The following is a 16,577-nucleotide window of genomic DNA, read 5'->3' as shown; positions in this document are numbered from 1 at the left end:
TTTTTCATTGCTGTGAAGTATTCTGTTGTATGAATTTATTACTATGACTTATCTACCCACTCTACTGTTGATGAATATTTGGGTTATTTCCAATTTGGGACTATTACAAATAAAGTTGTTATGAACATGTACTTGCCTTTAGATTGACATAGCACTTGTTTCTGTTGGATATATACCTAGGAATGGAATTGCTGGGTCATAGGGACCTATGTTTAGCATTAGTAGATGTTGTCAAACAATTTTCCAAAGTGGTTGGGCTAGTTTATATTTTTGCTAGCAATATGTAAGAATTGTTCTGATTGTCATGAACACCTTCTCTCTCTCTCTCTGTTTTTTCTTTTTTTTTGTGGGATGAATATCAGGAGTCCCACTTTTTTTTTTTTTAATTAATTAATTTATTTATGGCTGTGTTGGGTCTTCGTTTCTGTGTGAGGGCTTTCTCTAGTTGTGGCAAGCGGGGGCCACTCTTCATCGCGGTGCGCAGGCCTCTCACTATCGCGGCCTCTCTTGTTGTGGAGCACAGACTCCAGACGCGCAGGCTCAGTAGTTGTGGCTCACGGGCCCAGCTGCTCTGCGGCATGTGGGATCTTCCCAGACCAGGGCACGAACCCGTGTCTCCCGCATTAGCAGGCAGATTCTCAACCACTGCGCCACCAGGGAAGCCCCTCTTTTTTTTTTTTAAGTCTAGCTATTCTGGTAGATGTTGGTGTGATATTTCACTGTCTTTGTTTGTTTTTTAAATTTCTTTGATAACTAATGCTGTTGAGTCCATTTTACCATCTAATGGCAATTTTGATATCTTTTGTGAAGTGCCTGATCAGGTCTTTTACTTATTCACTAGTGAATTTTTATAATCAATTTTGCTCCCTTTTTAAATTTTAGATAACAAGTACTTGGATTACTTGCACATACCAGTTATGCAGTTTGGAAAGTTATAAAACATTTTTAGAAAGAATTCAATTAAACATGTTTAAAATTTTTAATCATTCCATATTTAAAGAGGTAAGTGCAAAGTTTGTCCCTTCTCCTTTCCCAGTGCTAGAAATTCATGTGTGAATAGCATGTTTGAGTTTATAAAGCATCTATTACATGTATGTATATGTATATGTGTGTTTTCAGTACTTCAGGCACACATTATTTTATTCATCATTTTAATGACTTAGGAACCATCATCCCTATTTTACAGAAAAATTAATAGGCTAAGAAAGAGTGATACCTGGTCATGGTCATATACCTAGTAAAGGACAGAATCTGATCCTCTTCTGTTTTCATTACATTGATAATACTTTAAAAAATTAAAAATAGTGCATTTTTGAGTTATAAAATATTTAGATGTAGAAAAGTAGAGAAAATAATATATGTGATGATTTGTCAGATTTTCTTCAAATCCAGTTTTAAAAGAAACATAGCTAAAGCTTTTCCATTTGTTCTTCCACCTTCTTTCTTCTTTCACCAGAGGTAGTCAGTATTCAGTATCCTGAGTTTGGTATGTATCATTTCCATGCATACTTTTATTCTCTTACTATATCTGTGCATGTCCATAAAGAACTCCTTTTTTTGTTTTAAATTGTATACAGTTGCTCTTATAAAGGTATGTATGTTTTTACAAATTGCTTTTTTTTAAACTGTCTACTCACTTACTTAATAAATAAGCACTGTTCTAGGTCCAGGGGAATATGATGATGGATAAAGAATACAAGGCTACCTGCCTACTAACATGTCTGTGGGGAAGACATGTAGTTAATAAATAAAATCCATATGATATCAGATTATTATAAATGTCATGAAAGAAAATTGAGCAGGACCGGGGGATAGAGAATGATGCAGGAGTGGGATGTATGCTATTTTAGATAAAGTGGTCAGGGAAGTCCTTTTTCAGGAGGTGACTTTTGAGCAGCTGAATTAATTGAGAGAGAAAGCCACGTTAAGATCTGGGACAGGAGAATTCCATGGGAGGGAACATCAAGTGCAAAGGCCTTGAGGTAGAAATGACTTTGGAGCATTTGAGAAATGGAAAGTCTTCAAGTGTGGTTACTTGCAGAGTTAGCTAGGAGAATGCTAAAAATGAGTTTGGAGGAGAATCCAAAGGCTGGATCATGTAGGTCCTATAAAGTAATGTTAAAGAATTTGGATACTGAGTATAATGGGAAACTGCTGGATGATTTTTGAGCAGAGAAATGACATGGTTTGATATACTTTTAAGATTACTTTTACACTGGAATTCTGTGTATTAGAAAAGAATATGGAAGTTCTTTCTATATAGGTATGGAAAGATCTTGAAGATACATTGTTTATACATTTTTCTGTACCTTGCTTTTTTTCTTTTCAATATACCACTATTTGTGTAAAAAAGGTTATGATTATTTATATATCTGTATTTGTGTAAAATTTCTCTGGAAAGACATAAAAGACAATACAAGAGGGATTGCCTGTGAGAAGGGGACCTGAAGATAGGGCAAAAAATAGGAAGGAAGCTGACCACTCTGCACTTTGCATAGCAGGAAAATATTTTAAAATTGTTAACAGAAAGTGTACACATCTTCAGTATTCAGCCAGCCAAATTTTCACAAGGTGACTCTCTCATAAAATCACCCAGAGCAAGATGAAGAACTTTACCAGGATGGCAGAAACCCTCAAGCTCCCTTCCAGTCAATACCCCCACCCTTCCCTTTAAAGGGTAACCACCATCCTGAGTTCTAATAGCATGCATGAGTTTCACCTGTTTTTTGTAATGGCACTGTTAACTCCATTCTGTTCTATAGTAGATAATAGATTATCTCCTATTTTATTTATTTATTTATTTAATTTATTTGGCTGCATCGGGTCTTGGCTGTGGCACTTGGGATATTTGTTGCGGCACGTGGGATCTTTCCCTGCGGGGCACAGGCTCTCTAGTTGTGGCACGTGGGCTCCAGAGCACGCAGGCTCAGTAGTTGTGGCTCACGGGCTCTAGAGCATGTGGGCTTAGTTGTCCCGCAGCATGTGGGATCTTAGTTCCCTGACCAGGGATCGAACCCGCGTCCCCTGCATTGGAAGGCGGATTCTTAACCACTGGACCACCAGGGAAGTCCTTCTACTTTTATCTTAGCATTATGCCTTTGTTAAAAAGTTAAAAAAATATAGAAGCATATAGAACAAATCATGCAGGACCCCTTTCTATTTTGCTTGTCTTCCATTCCATGTCTCTCCCCAGAGGTAACTGCAATGAATAATTTAGTATGTAGCCTTTTAGTCCTTGTTTTGGGTTTATATAGACAAATAACTTTCCCCTTTTTTCTTGTTAGTACATAAAATGGTTAGTATTTAATAGTAATAGTGATACTAGATTAGTAGTTAACATTTATGAAGCACTTTCTGGTGGTTAACTACTAATCTAGTATCTGGTCTTCAAGCTTCTCTGCTTTTGTCTCTCCCTTCTTCAACATATCATTGCTCATACATGCTCTCTCTCATACACATGCACTACTCTGTTTAGCCTCTGTTATATTCTAGTATTACAGAATAAGGTCTCAGTCAGCCAGGCCTATCTGCTCTCTATCCTAGAAAATGCTCTCTTCATATCTGCCCATGTATTTTTTTGTTTGTGCTCCTTTTCCTTTGAAATTTTCCTTCTCATCTCAGACAACCAAATCATGCCTTTACTTTCGGACCCAGATGGCTTATTCTATATCCTTAATGTTGCTACAACTGAAGTAAGCCTTTCTTACAGTTTGTTTAACTCATAACACGTTATACTGTGTGACCTGTTACTGAAAAACGTGCTTTCATCTTTTTGTTATATTTCTTTGGTTTAATGTAGGCAGTTTTGCTTACCTGATGAAAATTATCCTGTGTAACATTGGGAAAGATGTCCTGCATAGGGTTAGGCATATCCATCCATACATAAGGAATATACCTTCACTTCCCTGCACCCTTCCTCCCATGGTTCCTGCATGGCAGTCTGGATAGCCACTAAGCATCTGAGCACGTCTCTGACTTCCCAGTGGCAGCAGATTGAGTGGAATTTGAGTTTAGTGAAATGGGCTGTAAGTTGTTCTCTGCACTCTGTATAGTCTGGCCTTGCAAGTAGGGAGAAGTCAGTCTAATTGAAGATTGTGCAGTTCCTAGTGACAGGTGCCAAGAGGTTATGATACCGGTTTCTTGGGTGTGGTGTACAGTGTGAATAAATGCTTGCAGCTCTTAGCCCTTTTTGGATCAATTAAGCACTTTTTAAAGGAGGAACCGTAACGCTCCATAGCTCTGCATGTAACCCTTTTCTCCTAAAGAGGAGTCAGTCAGCGCTCCTATATTTTTCCTTTTCTGGATCAGCACCTAGAGCAGTGCCTGGCACTTAGTAGGCTCTTAGTAAGCACATATTGAAAGAATGAATCAGTTGGCTCTTAAGACGAAATTATTTGGTATATGACTTTTTTTTTTTTAAAGTACCATGGCTGTTCACAGTACATGGCGACAAGCAATCAATACTTATTTGTTGAATTTAACTCTATTTTATTTTACTTTATGTTTACCTGAGTTTTAACTGAGCACATGTATTCTTTTCTGGGAAGATGCACCCCAATCCAGAATAGGCTTGATGCTAGAATTTGCTAGTATTTGTCAAAGACAGAGCTGCAGCGTTATTTGGCAATTTTAGACATAAGAAAGGAAGCATCTTTTGTTACTGACATCCTTTTTCCAAACATTACTCCTGCTATTTCACTAGCTACTCATTGTCTGCGGTTGGCTGTGTAGTGACCACAGGGCATTGTACCACTCTTATCGGTGGAGTACCACTGCATATTGCTTCATCTTGTCACCATCACCAAGGGCTTCTTCAGGGTGTAGAATGGTGGTCTGCCTGGAGCAGGTTCATTAACTTAACATGCTTAAAATATCAGAGAAGGCAATAGGAATTATGAAATTATAAACTATCTTTTTTGGGATTAAACTTTGAATTTATTCTCTTTAAATCTAGCATTCTTCATTTTAAAAGTAGATACTTCCCATTTTTCTGGCAATTAAGTATGTTATAATTTATTTGAAGGTTTGGTACATCTTATGACAACTTCTGATAAAATTTGCATCTATAATAATAATGTGACTTGAGTACTACTATGACTTTTGCCCAAATCTTACAAGTCTGTGAAACATTTTAAAGAGAATAATGACCCTTGGGAAGAGCTAGATTTCTCTTAAGACGTTTGTTCAAATCAGGATAATGTCATGTTCAAAACTGACACAGCACATAACCTGGATTTCAATGAAGAAAAGTACATTAGAATCAAACCTTAGATTTGGGGGCTTCTGACGGAAAGAAATAAAGGTCTAGGGGCTGTTTTTTTTTTTGGTGGGGGGATAATACCTAGAAAGTAGAGCACCCTACTTTGCTTTTGGTTATCATTTGGCATTGCCAGTGAATTATTTGTTCATATTATGAAGAAGGAAGTGAGTGGTCACAGGACTAAGAAAATTTCTCTTTCTAGACGTAGGTTTTTTGTTTTACTTTGTAAACCTTTTCTGCTGTTATTTAAAAGTAATATGCTTTTCAAATTATATTGATTTAAATGTATGTTAATTACATTCATTTAAATTTTCCCCCTTTCTCTTTCAGGACTTGAACCAATGAAAGAAGCTTATGGCACTTATGAAGATAAATGTCACTCCTCCCTTTTTAATTGGAACTTTTGTCTAGGACTTGTATATGACTTTTCACTTGTGATCTGACTTTGAGTTGCAGGAAGGTTTCTGAAGATTTAAATCAAATGACGTCAATGGCCAGCTTGTTTTCTTTTACTAGTCCAGCAGTAAAGCGATTGTTGGGCTGGAAGCAAGGTGATGAAGAGGAGAAATGGGCAGAAAAGGCAGTCGATGCTTTGGTGAAAAAGCTAAAAAAGAAAAAGGGTGCCATGGAGGAACTGGAGAAAGCCTTGAGCAGTCCAGGACAGCCAAGCAAATGTGTCACTATTCCCAGATCTTTAGATGGACGCCTGCAGGTTTCTCACAGAAAAGGCTTGCCCCATGTTATATATTGTCGTGTTTGGCGCTGGCCTGATTTGCAGAGTCATCATGAGCTAAAGCCATTGGATATTTGTGAATTTCCTTTTGGATCTAAGCAAAAAGAAGTTTGTATCAACCCATACCACTATAAGAGAGTGGAGAGTCCAGGTAGGTTTTAACTCCTCTAGGAAAAATTGTAAAAACTTTTCTCTTTCTGATTTGCATTTGACTGAATTTAGTAATTAAAAAGGTTATTTTAGCTTTCTGTTTCCTTCTTAAAGATTTTAGTCTTGGGAGGAATACTGGATTTTGAATTTAGCTTAGTATATGGATGATACAGCTCCCAAGTGGCTTGTTCTAATTCATTGTTCGCTGTAAGCAGCCAGTCGTATATACACTCTGCCATTCCTCTATTTTATCTAAAGTCTAAGTTCCATGTGTGTACTACATCCCACTCCTTTTTGTTTATTTTTTATTTATTCCAGCATTGTATTTTCCCTCTCTGCTAGACTTTTTCTGAAAGCATACAAGCATGTCATGATACAGCCCAACTTCAAATAAAAGTTAAGAATTTCTGTCTTGACCTCAAGAATATGCCCCCACCTCCAGTCTGCCTTTTATAGTAGTCTCCATGTTTATTATCTCCACATTACTTTCTTCCTGTTCTTTCTTGATACCCCTCTAGTTAGTCTTTCTTCCCTACCATTTGACTTGTCAAATTCACTAATGACTGCCTTCTTACAGATAGAGGGGTCATTCATTCTCAGTCCTCATCTTACTTGCCCTCTCAACATCATTTGATACAGTTGCTCTTTTTCCCTTCCACTCAAAACTTTTTTATATTGGCTTCTGAAACACTACACTCTCCTAGTTTTCCTACCTCACTGGCTGTTTTTGCTTAGTCTCTTTGTTGGCTGTTTTCCTGTTTTCACAGGAGTCAGTCCCTGGACTTTTTCTCCATCTATATTTTTCCTCTGTGTACTCTTATGTTATCACATGTCCTAAAACTATCTATAAGCTCATGCGCACATTTTGAACTCCAGAGTCAGCTTCTCCTGACTCTGTATCCAGTTGCCTATTTAACATCTCCACCCGAATGTCTAATAAACATCAGATTTAATATGTCTAAATAGGACTTTGGATTTGTTTTTCCCACCAAGTCTTTTTTTTCCTCCAGTTTTCCCAGTTGAAGTACATGGCACTAGCATTCATGTAATTGCTCCCTAGAAGTCATCTTTTATTTCTCTCTTAGGTTCTGTGTTTGGGCTATGAGCAAATGCTGTTTGCTGTGCCTTCAGAATATATCTTGATCATATCATCTCACCATCTCTGACAGCACTACTCCAGTACAGACCATCATCATCTTTCACCTTAAGTAGTCTAATTGGTCTCTCTGTCTTTTTTCTTTCCCCCAACCCATTCTGTTCTCTATTATAGCATCCAGAGTGATCTTTAGAAAATATATATCAAATCATGTCAGTCCCTGCCCAAAACACTTTAAAGGCTTTCTGTCACACTTAGAACAGATTTCTACAAGGGCCTACATGACCTATCCTCAAACTTCCTCTGTTCCTTGGACTTGCCATACTCCTGCATCCAGGCTTTTTTCCAGTGCTGTTTCCTCTACTTAAGAGTACTCTCCCCCCAGGATCTTTTCATGTCACATTTTCTCATTTCATTTAGTCCTTGCTCAAATGCCCCCATCACTACTTGACTCTATTAGGTATTTATTTTTTTTATTGACTGATGTGAGAAGGACCGTCCTCTGGCTCATTCTGTACTGCATTCCCAGTGCCTAGAATAGTATTATTACCTAGAACTTAGTAGGGAGTGCTCAGTAAATATTTTTTTGTATTGAATGAATTATATAAGCCGAGATACTAGCTGGGTACATTAGTTATCTATTGCTGCATAACAAAGTACCACAAGGTAAGTGGCTTAACACATGTTAATTATCTCACAGTTTCTGTCAGTCAGGAGTCCAGGCATGGCTTAACTGGGTCCTTTGCAAGGCTGTACTCTAGGTATTGGTCAGGGCTTGGGTCTTACTGGAGGCTCAACTGAGAAAGGATCTCTTTCCCAGCTCATGTGATTATTATCAGGATTCAGTTCCTTGCAGGCTGTTGGACTCTTGTCTGGTTGTTGACTGGAGGCTGCCTTCATTTGCTTGCCATGGGACCTTCTCTATAGGTAACTCACATTCATGGCCACTTACTTCTTAAACGCCAGTAAGAAAGGGTCTTCTTGCTAGAAGGAACATTGTATTCTTGTGGAATGTTATTGCATACATCCTGTCACTTTTGCCATATGCTATTGGTTAGAAGCAAGTCACAGATAATATACTCAGAGGGAGGGGGATTACTCCAGGGGTAAATACCCAGAGGCAGGAATCATGGTAGCCACCTTAGTCTGCGGGCCTCGCTGGATTTCACTGAAGATAATATAAGAGCCCAGTATGGTAAAAAAGCTATAAAAATAATATTGATTGTGGAGACTAGCAAAACAAAACAAAAAAATAGTAGTAATGGTGCTCTCAGGGAAAGTTCATTTTAAGGGCTGTAGGGCTGCCAGGTGGTATTTAAGGTGATTCTCAATTTCTTGTTGAATCCAAGGAGAGCTGTAGCCTGAGGAATTGATGAGGAAAGGAAGATGTGAGGATTTAATAGAGAAGTGTAGTTTGGAAAGTTCCCAGGTTTGATATTTGCTAGAAGTTGTTGGAAAGACAGTCAAGGAATTTAGTGTATTCCCCCATAGCTAGGGTGTGTCCAATAATAAGTCGATAGAAATGTCTTATTTTTGTTATGTGTTTTTCCTCAGCTGTGATTCATTCTGTAGAAAAGACTGGGGCTTAGGCCTGGTATGCTTAAGCAAGTTAAGCAGCTGTGGCACAGGATGGATCACTTTATAGTACCAGTATTAATAAAGTCATAATAATAGTAACAGTAATAGTAATAGTAATGAACACTTATTGAGCACTTAAGGACTAGACACTTTACTAATCCTATGAGGTTATTCCTTCATAGGGTTAGAAAATGGTACTAACATTTTACAGCACTCTAAGTTTACCAGTAAGTTTACAGATAAGGAAACCAAAACTTAATAGGGAAGTAACTTATATAAGATCACATATAGTGGAGCCAGAAAATATTGAAGAATGGTAAAAAAAAGGATGGAAAATAGTTGGAAAGTGATAAAGAAAAGAAAAATAGAGGGCCAACCCAGGTGATCCAGCGTTTAATAGGCAGTATTGTCTACTGGTTAAGACTATGTTCTGGAACCAGCCTTTCTGGATTTGAATCCTGACTTTACCAATACTATCAGTGTGACCACAGGCAAATTAATTAACCTTTCTGTGACTTTGTTTCCTCATCTGTAAAATGGGAATAATAATACGTACTTCAGGTTAGTTACGAGAATTAGGTGAGTTAATTCATGAAAAGTGCTTAGATAAAACATTAACTGGCTCAGAATAAGTTTCAAATTAAATATTCCAATAAAATAATACATTCTAGAAATCAAGCATTAGAGAAAATGGGAAGGAGAAAATTATCAAAGAAATAGTACTAGAACAGTTCCCAGAACTGAAAATTGAAAGGACCCAGTGACTGAGTAACCAGAACAAGGGGCAGAAAAAAGACCCACATATGAAATTTTAGCATATCATGGATAAAAAGAAGATTTTGAAAGCTCTCAGAAAAGTCAGGGCACATAGAAAAGACTGAGAATGAGAATACTGGATTTCTCAATGCAGTTTTAGATTCTAGAAGAAAATGAAGCAGTGCCCCCCAAATTCAGAAAGAAAAAGTTATCTATTCTGGAATCTGTCTGCAGATAAACATAAGACAAGATATTTTCATATAGGCGAGGGCTCAAAATTTCTCTTCCTTACATCCTTCCGTAGGAAGCTAATAAAGAATGAGGTCCAGGAAATGGGATCCAACAAGAGAGAAGAGAAGGGGAGGTTCAAGGACCTCAGATTTGTAGGAGATTTAAGTAGCAGCCAGTCTAGATTATAGCAAAGGATGGAGGATCAGGGGAGAAAATGGAATCAATAGATTATTTGTTTGTTTGTGGGATCTGGAAAATAATATTGATGGGAATTTGATAGATCTGTTGGACTTCTGGAAATTAGTGGTACAAACTTGAGATTAATTAAATGAAGGACCAAGGCAATAATTAACTTTAATAAAAACATTGTTCAAGGAAAAATATAATCATAATATATACTTGGCTCAGCAGTGAATTGTATTTATATAATTTGTATAACATATAAAATATAAACACTGGATATTGATTTAACCAAAATTTTTTATGTGACTTTATTGTGGGGAAGGGGAAGGGGAGTGGGATAGAATGGTTTAAGAAAGCTACTTCATTTACCATAAAAGCAAGTCTACAAATAATGTCTTGACCAACCAATAACAACAGTATAAGTATATTACTTAGTAGTGCACAAAGTGAATGTTAGAAGAAATGGCTAAGAGTTTAAATTTGTTGTCTCTGGAAGCAGTATTTGAGGAGGCTTAGAAATTGTTCTTTTTGTTTATAATCTCTTGTAGCATCTATCTTTTTAAACTATCCATGTATTATTTTTGAATGAAAATAAAATAATTTCTAAAAAAATGATGTGTATAGATAATATACAAGTAAGAGAGAAATCAGTGATTTTAGTTGTGCCTCAAAAAAAAAAAAAAGTAAAGAAATCCTTACTGGATTGAACTCCTAAGTAGTTATTTCACTAAGTCTTTCAGATTGCTAGGCAGCTACACATAGACATTCTTACTGTCTCATGCCCTACTGTCCAGTGGCATCTGTCCCATCATTTTGTAAGGGGAACAGCAGTTAGTAATGCACCGTAGAACGAAGCGATTGTCGTCAGATGTTAACTACATAATCACAACACTAATTCAGTAAAATGAAAAGAGATAAAAAAACAGTACAAATTACAGAGCTTCTGATTCCTCAGGTTCATTCTTACTTCAGGGAGGGGAAGTGTGACCCAGTTAACTTAAAAACAGATTGATTTTGTTGCTGCTGACTGATGTCAGAGTCAAAGTGAGATTTTCGGAAGTGAAATTACACTGACAAATATAGGAAAGTTATAAAAGAGATGAATTAGTACCTGTAAGAGTTTAGAGAAATCAGGTTTGTTTCAATTTCCTGTAGGGAAAGGCGATCGGATATTTGTATGTGGTTGACACTTGGGTCTTTAGAGAAATTGAATGTTTGAATAAAGTGAATCTGCTAAGAAAAAGTGTATCTCTTAAAATGTTTAGGCTTTCTTGTATATATTTTCATTATGGTCGTGTTTAGAAAAATTATTTTGAATGGAAGACCTCTACGTAGGAGTTGTTACTGTTTTCAGTTGGGAAAACTTTACTGAAGAACATAAAATGCAAGATCTCTCAAAGAAAGAAAGGTAAAATGTCCAAAATTGGAAACATGGAGGCTTTCAGGGCATGTGCATAGCTGATCTCAACTTTATTCTCTAGTCTTACCTCCCAGTTCAGTGCTTAGGCCACCTGACTGTTCTTTCTTATCTTTATCCATCTCCTCCTTTACATTCTTTACACTCTCCACCCCTAGCACTTCCCTGTGAAATGCTTCCAGGTCTTTAAGGTCCAATCAGGTGTTGTCTTTTCCATGGTATTTTGTTTGATTCCTTGCTAGCTGGGAACGCTCACCTCTGTTCAACTCTCAGTGCATTAAATTCTCTGTGTTATGGTTGTTTTTATCTATTTTTTTTTTTTTAATTTTAAAGTTATATTAATCCATTATTTTATTTCAAATTAATATTAGCTTCTTATTTCATTAAAAGCATACACAGTCTTGAATGGTAAAGAGCAAACATGCAAAGCAGTAATGTCATGGAAATAGCTACCTTGGTTGCAAACTAAGGGATGATACTTTTGTGCACATGGTTTAGGATGTGTTCCCTGTTGCATGTAGATAAAGCAAGACCAACAGCAGTAACATCTAAGGAGATGATGACATATTTACCTTTTTTTTTTTAGGTGTAGTTGATGTACAGTATTATATAAGTTTCAGGTGTACAACATGGTGATTCACAATTTTTAAAGGTTATACTCCATTTATAGTTTTTATAAAATATTGGCTATATTCCCTGTGTTGTAATTATGGTTGTTCTTAAATGTGCTTGATCTCTTATAGAACAGGAGTGATATCTTCTCTGCTTTGGATGTTCTGTCTTCTAGAGTATTTTATATAGGCTGAGTGCTTAGAGAATTTTTGGTTTAGTTATTTTGTAAATATAGATTCAAGGTTCTACAAAGCAGCCCTTCCTAAAAATAAATTGTTTTAATAGGTTTACAGTCTTCCCTGAATCCTTTCTGTCTTTCCCTTCATGTGTATATTTGTTTTAGTCGTTGCTGACAGATGACTTTTGATTTTTGTCTTTCAGTCTTACCTCCAGTATTAGTGCCTCGTCATAATGAATTCAACCCACAACACAGCCTTCTGGTTCAGTTTAGAAACTTAAGCCACAATGAACCTCACATGCCACAAAATGCAACGTTTCCAGATTCTTTCCATCAGCCCAACAACACTCCTTTTCCCTTATCTCCAAATAGTCCCTACCCTCCTTCCCCTGCTAGCAGCACATATCCCAACTCCCCAGCAAGCTCTGGACCAGGAAGTCCATTTCAGCTCCCAGGTAAGAATTTATTTTATTGATACAAAAAAATAATTCCTAAGAATTAGCAGTTGTTCTAATACTGCTGATCCTCTGGGTGAACTGTTAATATGCCAAGAGCCAACTATTTTTGACTATTCTTTGGTAATTGTTTGATTTTCAGAAGAGTTTGGGATTTTATTTTGCCAAGTACCGTAAGTTTAAAAAAATGTAAGTAGACCTATTTTTCACAAAATATAAGAAACAATCGTGAACTTTGTATAGAACCATAAAAGACCCCGAATAGCCAAAGCAGTTTTCAGAAAGAAGGACAAAGCAGAAGGCATCACACTCCCTGATTTCAAACTGTATTACAAAGCTGTAATAATCAAAATAATATAATATTGGCAGAAAAACAGACACATAGATCATTGGAACAGAATAGAGAGTCCAGAAATAAACTCATGCAAAAATGGTCAGTTATTGGGTGGGCCAAAAGTTTCGTTCAGTTTTTAACATAAGATGGCTCTAGTAGCACTTAGTTGTCTTTAACTTCAGTTGAAACAGTTTTGTTAGATTGTATTTCACAGCCGTCATATCAGCGTGCATTAAAAAAAGACTTATCAAAATTGGTGAATTTTTGTGCAGTCATTTAATATTGAAGATGGAAGGAAAAAAGCAACATTTTCAGCATATTATGCTTTATTATTTCGAGAAAGGTAGAAATGCAGCTGCAACGCGTTGGAAATAACAAGTGTTGGTGAGGATCTGGAGATATGGGAACTCTTGTGCACTGTTGGTGGGAATGTAAATTAGTACAGCCACTTTTGAAAACAGTATGGAGTTTCCTCAAAAAATCAAAAATAGAACTACCATGTGATTCTGCAATTCTACTTCTGGATATTTATCCAAAGAAAACAAAAACACTAACTCAGAAAGATATCTACCCCCCACCCCCATGTTCATTGCAGCATTATTTACAGTAGCCATGATTTGGAAGCAACCTAAGTGTTCACTGATAGATGAATGGATAAAGAAGATACAATAACACACACACACATATTCACACAGTGGAATATTATCCAGCCATAAAAAAAGAATGAAATCTTGCCATTTGTGACATGGATGAACCTTGACAGCATTATGCTAGATGAAATAAGACTGAGAAAGACAAATACTATATGGTCTCTGTCAAATAAGATATGTGGAATCTTAAAAAATAAATAAGAAACTAAGCTCACAGATACACAGGACAGATTGGTTGTTGCCAGAGGTGGTGGGGGAAGTGGATGAACTGTTTTTATTTTTTTTAGTTTAAATAAATTGAATTTTTTAAAAAAGCAAACACAATTTGGGGGAGATCAGAGATTACCCTTTAAGAATAATGACAATAAAATAAGATAGAACTTAAAAATTGCACTCCCTCCTCCCAACCCACCTTCCCTCTCTCATTGCTTGATCTTTCTCTATAGCATGTATTACAATCCAGTATAGTATATATTGTCTTTATTTATAGTCTGCCTCTCCCCAGCCTCCCCCGTCTTGACTATAAACTCCATGAAAACAGGGATTTTATAGCATCTTTTGTTTTTTGCTATATACCCAGTACCTATATCAGAGTCTAGTATGCAGTAGATCCTCAATAAATACTTGTTAAATGAATAGACAAAATTATAGCAACACATAAATACATTTACTGTTAACTATAGGTATACCCATATGTCAAGTGGTTGCCAGTGCAGCTTGAGAGATTGAAGCCAAATGGTGTTAATTTGAAAGGTTTCAGAGAGAGGAGTCCTATTATACAGTAAAGGCAGCGTGTAGTAAAAGCTTATCAAAGACATAAAGACAAAATGACTGTTTGATGAATGTGAAGTAAAGTAGCTAATCTGGAAACAAAATGTGGTTAGATATCAATTGACCATTTATTGGACCAAATGACTAAATCCATATATACCATCAGGCATTAAAATTAAGTTCTACCAAAACAACAGCAGCAACAAAGGAAGTAGCTATGTTTGATGTAAAGTTAAATATTTTCGTATAATTTATAATACCAAGTACCATTTATCAAGTGCCTTTTATGTAACTAATACTGTGATGAAAGATACCACATTAAATTTAATCTTCAGAACAACCAAGTGAGATAGATATTTTTCTTGTTTTACGGATGGAAAACGAAACTGGTATTAACCCCAAGAGCTTAAATACCTTGCATAAGGTTGCACAGCTGATCAGTGGGGGTTCAGGCCCAGGTTTCTCTGAGTCTAAAGTGTGTGCTTTTTTAAGTTTGCTACATTGGTTGTCAAATCATTTTGTACTTCGGTAGGTTAAAATGAACCCCAGTTATCTTTAATTAGGTAACTGATGCACCGAATTGCCTGAAGAAGGATCATAAGTGGATTTTTAAAGTTGCTAAATTTTGTTAATGGCATGCCTGTCTTATGTGAGTAAATTGTGAGGTCACTGTGTCAAGAAATATTGGGATGCCTACTGTTGTAAGTAGGGTCATATGTAAATATATACTTCGTAGTTTCTCTACTGCAGTGAAATAGCAATTGATGAAGTTGTGTTTTGTTGTGGTGTGTTTCTTTGGAGAGGATTTCAGTTCCAACTGTTTAACTTGCTGTTAGGTGTTTGTTCAAAAACTAATTTTCATCCTTTGTCCTAGATTCAGTGCTGATTGTAGCTCTGTCTCAAAATACATCTTATACAAACTTTGAGGTGAAAGACAAGTTATATTCAGTATTTATAGTATGAGACAAATAAGTATAGCTGTAGCTTTTATAAAGGTTTTCAACCACAAATGTTGGAACTCAAAAGATATTCTAGTTAACTTTCAGTTTCCTAAGAGCCACTTAATAGGATTTAGCCATTTAATAGGACAGAGCAACCATTTTAAGACATTGCAGAAGAATTAGACAGCTGCTGTTAGTGTTGGCAAATTTTGAAAGAGCATGGTTTTATTTTCCAGTTTTAAATAACCATACAGTATGTGATGATCTTGATAATTCAAAAATGTCTCTGTAGATATCTATCTAAACAAGGATAATCTGTGGCCTTCAGATTGACCTGCAGTAGTTGCAGTTTCTCTGAGCATATGATTCTAAGCAAATGGAGGCAAAATTCTTGACCTTGAATTCTATTTTAGTGAATTTTAGCACTGATCTTACTATCCTGGATTGGAACAAATTCATGTGGACCTGCAGTAGGTTTTTGGTAGCTAATGGGTGTGCTGTCTTTTCTCCTTTTCCCTTGCCCTAAGGTAGCATCCTACATTTTTGTGTGTCTCTGATGTTCAGTAATGAATCCTGCTGGTAATCTTAGGAATTTTCAGATGTGTTTAGATTAACTTTGAGCAGGATGAAGATTTTAACTATTCTTCTGGGACTTAATTTGTCTCATTTTATCCCTCTTAGCTGATACTCCTCCTCCTGCATATATGCCACCAGATGATCAGATGGGTCAAGATAATTCCCAGCCCATGGATACAAGCAATAATTTGATTCCTCAGATTATGCCCAGTATATCCAGCAGAGGTAAGAGAAATACAATACTTACTTTGTTGTTGTTGCTCTTTTTTTTTTTTTTTTTTTAACTTCTTAGCCACTTTTAACAACCACCTTTATTGAGGTACAGTAATAATTTATTTTTTTTTATTTAATTTTATTTTTTATACAGCAGGTTCTTATAAGTTATCTATTTTATACATATTAGTGTATACATGTCAATCCCCATCTCCCAGTTCATCCCACCACCCCCACCCCCCCCTCCGCTTTCCCCCCTTGGTGTCCATACGTTTCTTCTCTACATCTGTGTCTCAATTTCTGCCCTGCAAACCGGTTCACCTGTACCATTTTTCTAGGTTCCACATACATGCATTAATATACGATATTTGTTTTTCTCTTTCTGACTTACTTCACTCTGTATGACAGTCTCTAGATCCATCCACGTCTCTACAAATGACCCA

At 36.4% G+C, this 16,577-nt stretch overlaps 1 protein-coding gene across 8 annotated transcripts in view; it reads left to right on the top strand.

Annotated features, from left to right (window-relative positions):
• SMAD5 (SMAD family member 5) overlaps positions 1-16,577 on the top strand; it is a 53,379-nt gene that overhangs the window by 13,915 nt on the left and 22,887 nt on the right. For all 8 annotated transcript variants that reach the window (XM_082454644.1, XM_082454641.1, XM_082454645.1 and 5 more), the window contains exons 2-4: positions 5,591-6,144; positions 12,398-12,649; positions 16,027-16,146. In XM_082454644.1, coding sequence (XP_082310770.1) covers positions 5,742-6,144; positions 12,398-12,649; positions 16,027-16,146 — 775 coding nt within the window. In that variant the 5' untranslated portion in view covers positions 5,591-5,741. The remainder of the gene's footprint in view (positions 1-5,590; positions 6,145-12,397; positions 12,650-16,026; positions 16,147-16,577) is intronic.

Source organism: Balaenoptera physalus (assembly GCF_965194825.1).
Source record: "Balaenoptera physalus genome assembly, chromosome: 3".
NCBI classification, from domain to species: Eukaryota; Metazoa; Chordata; class Mammalia; order Artiodactyla; family Balaenopteridae; genus Balaenoptera; species Balaenoptera physalus.
The sequence above is the reverse complement of the archived record's forward strand: the minus strand, read 5'-3'. Positions and strand labels throughout refer to the sequence as shown.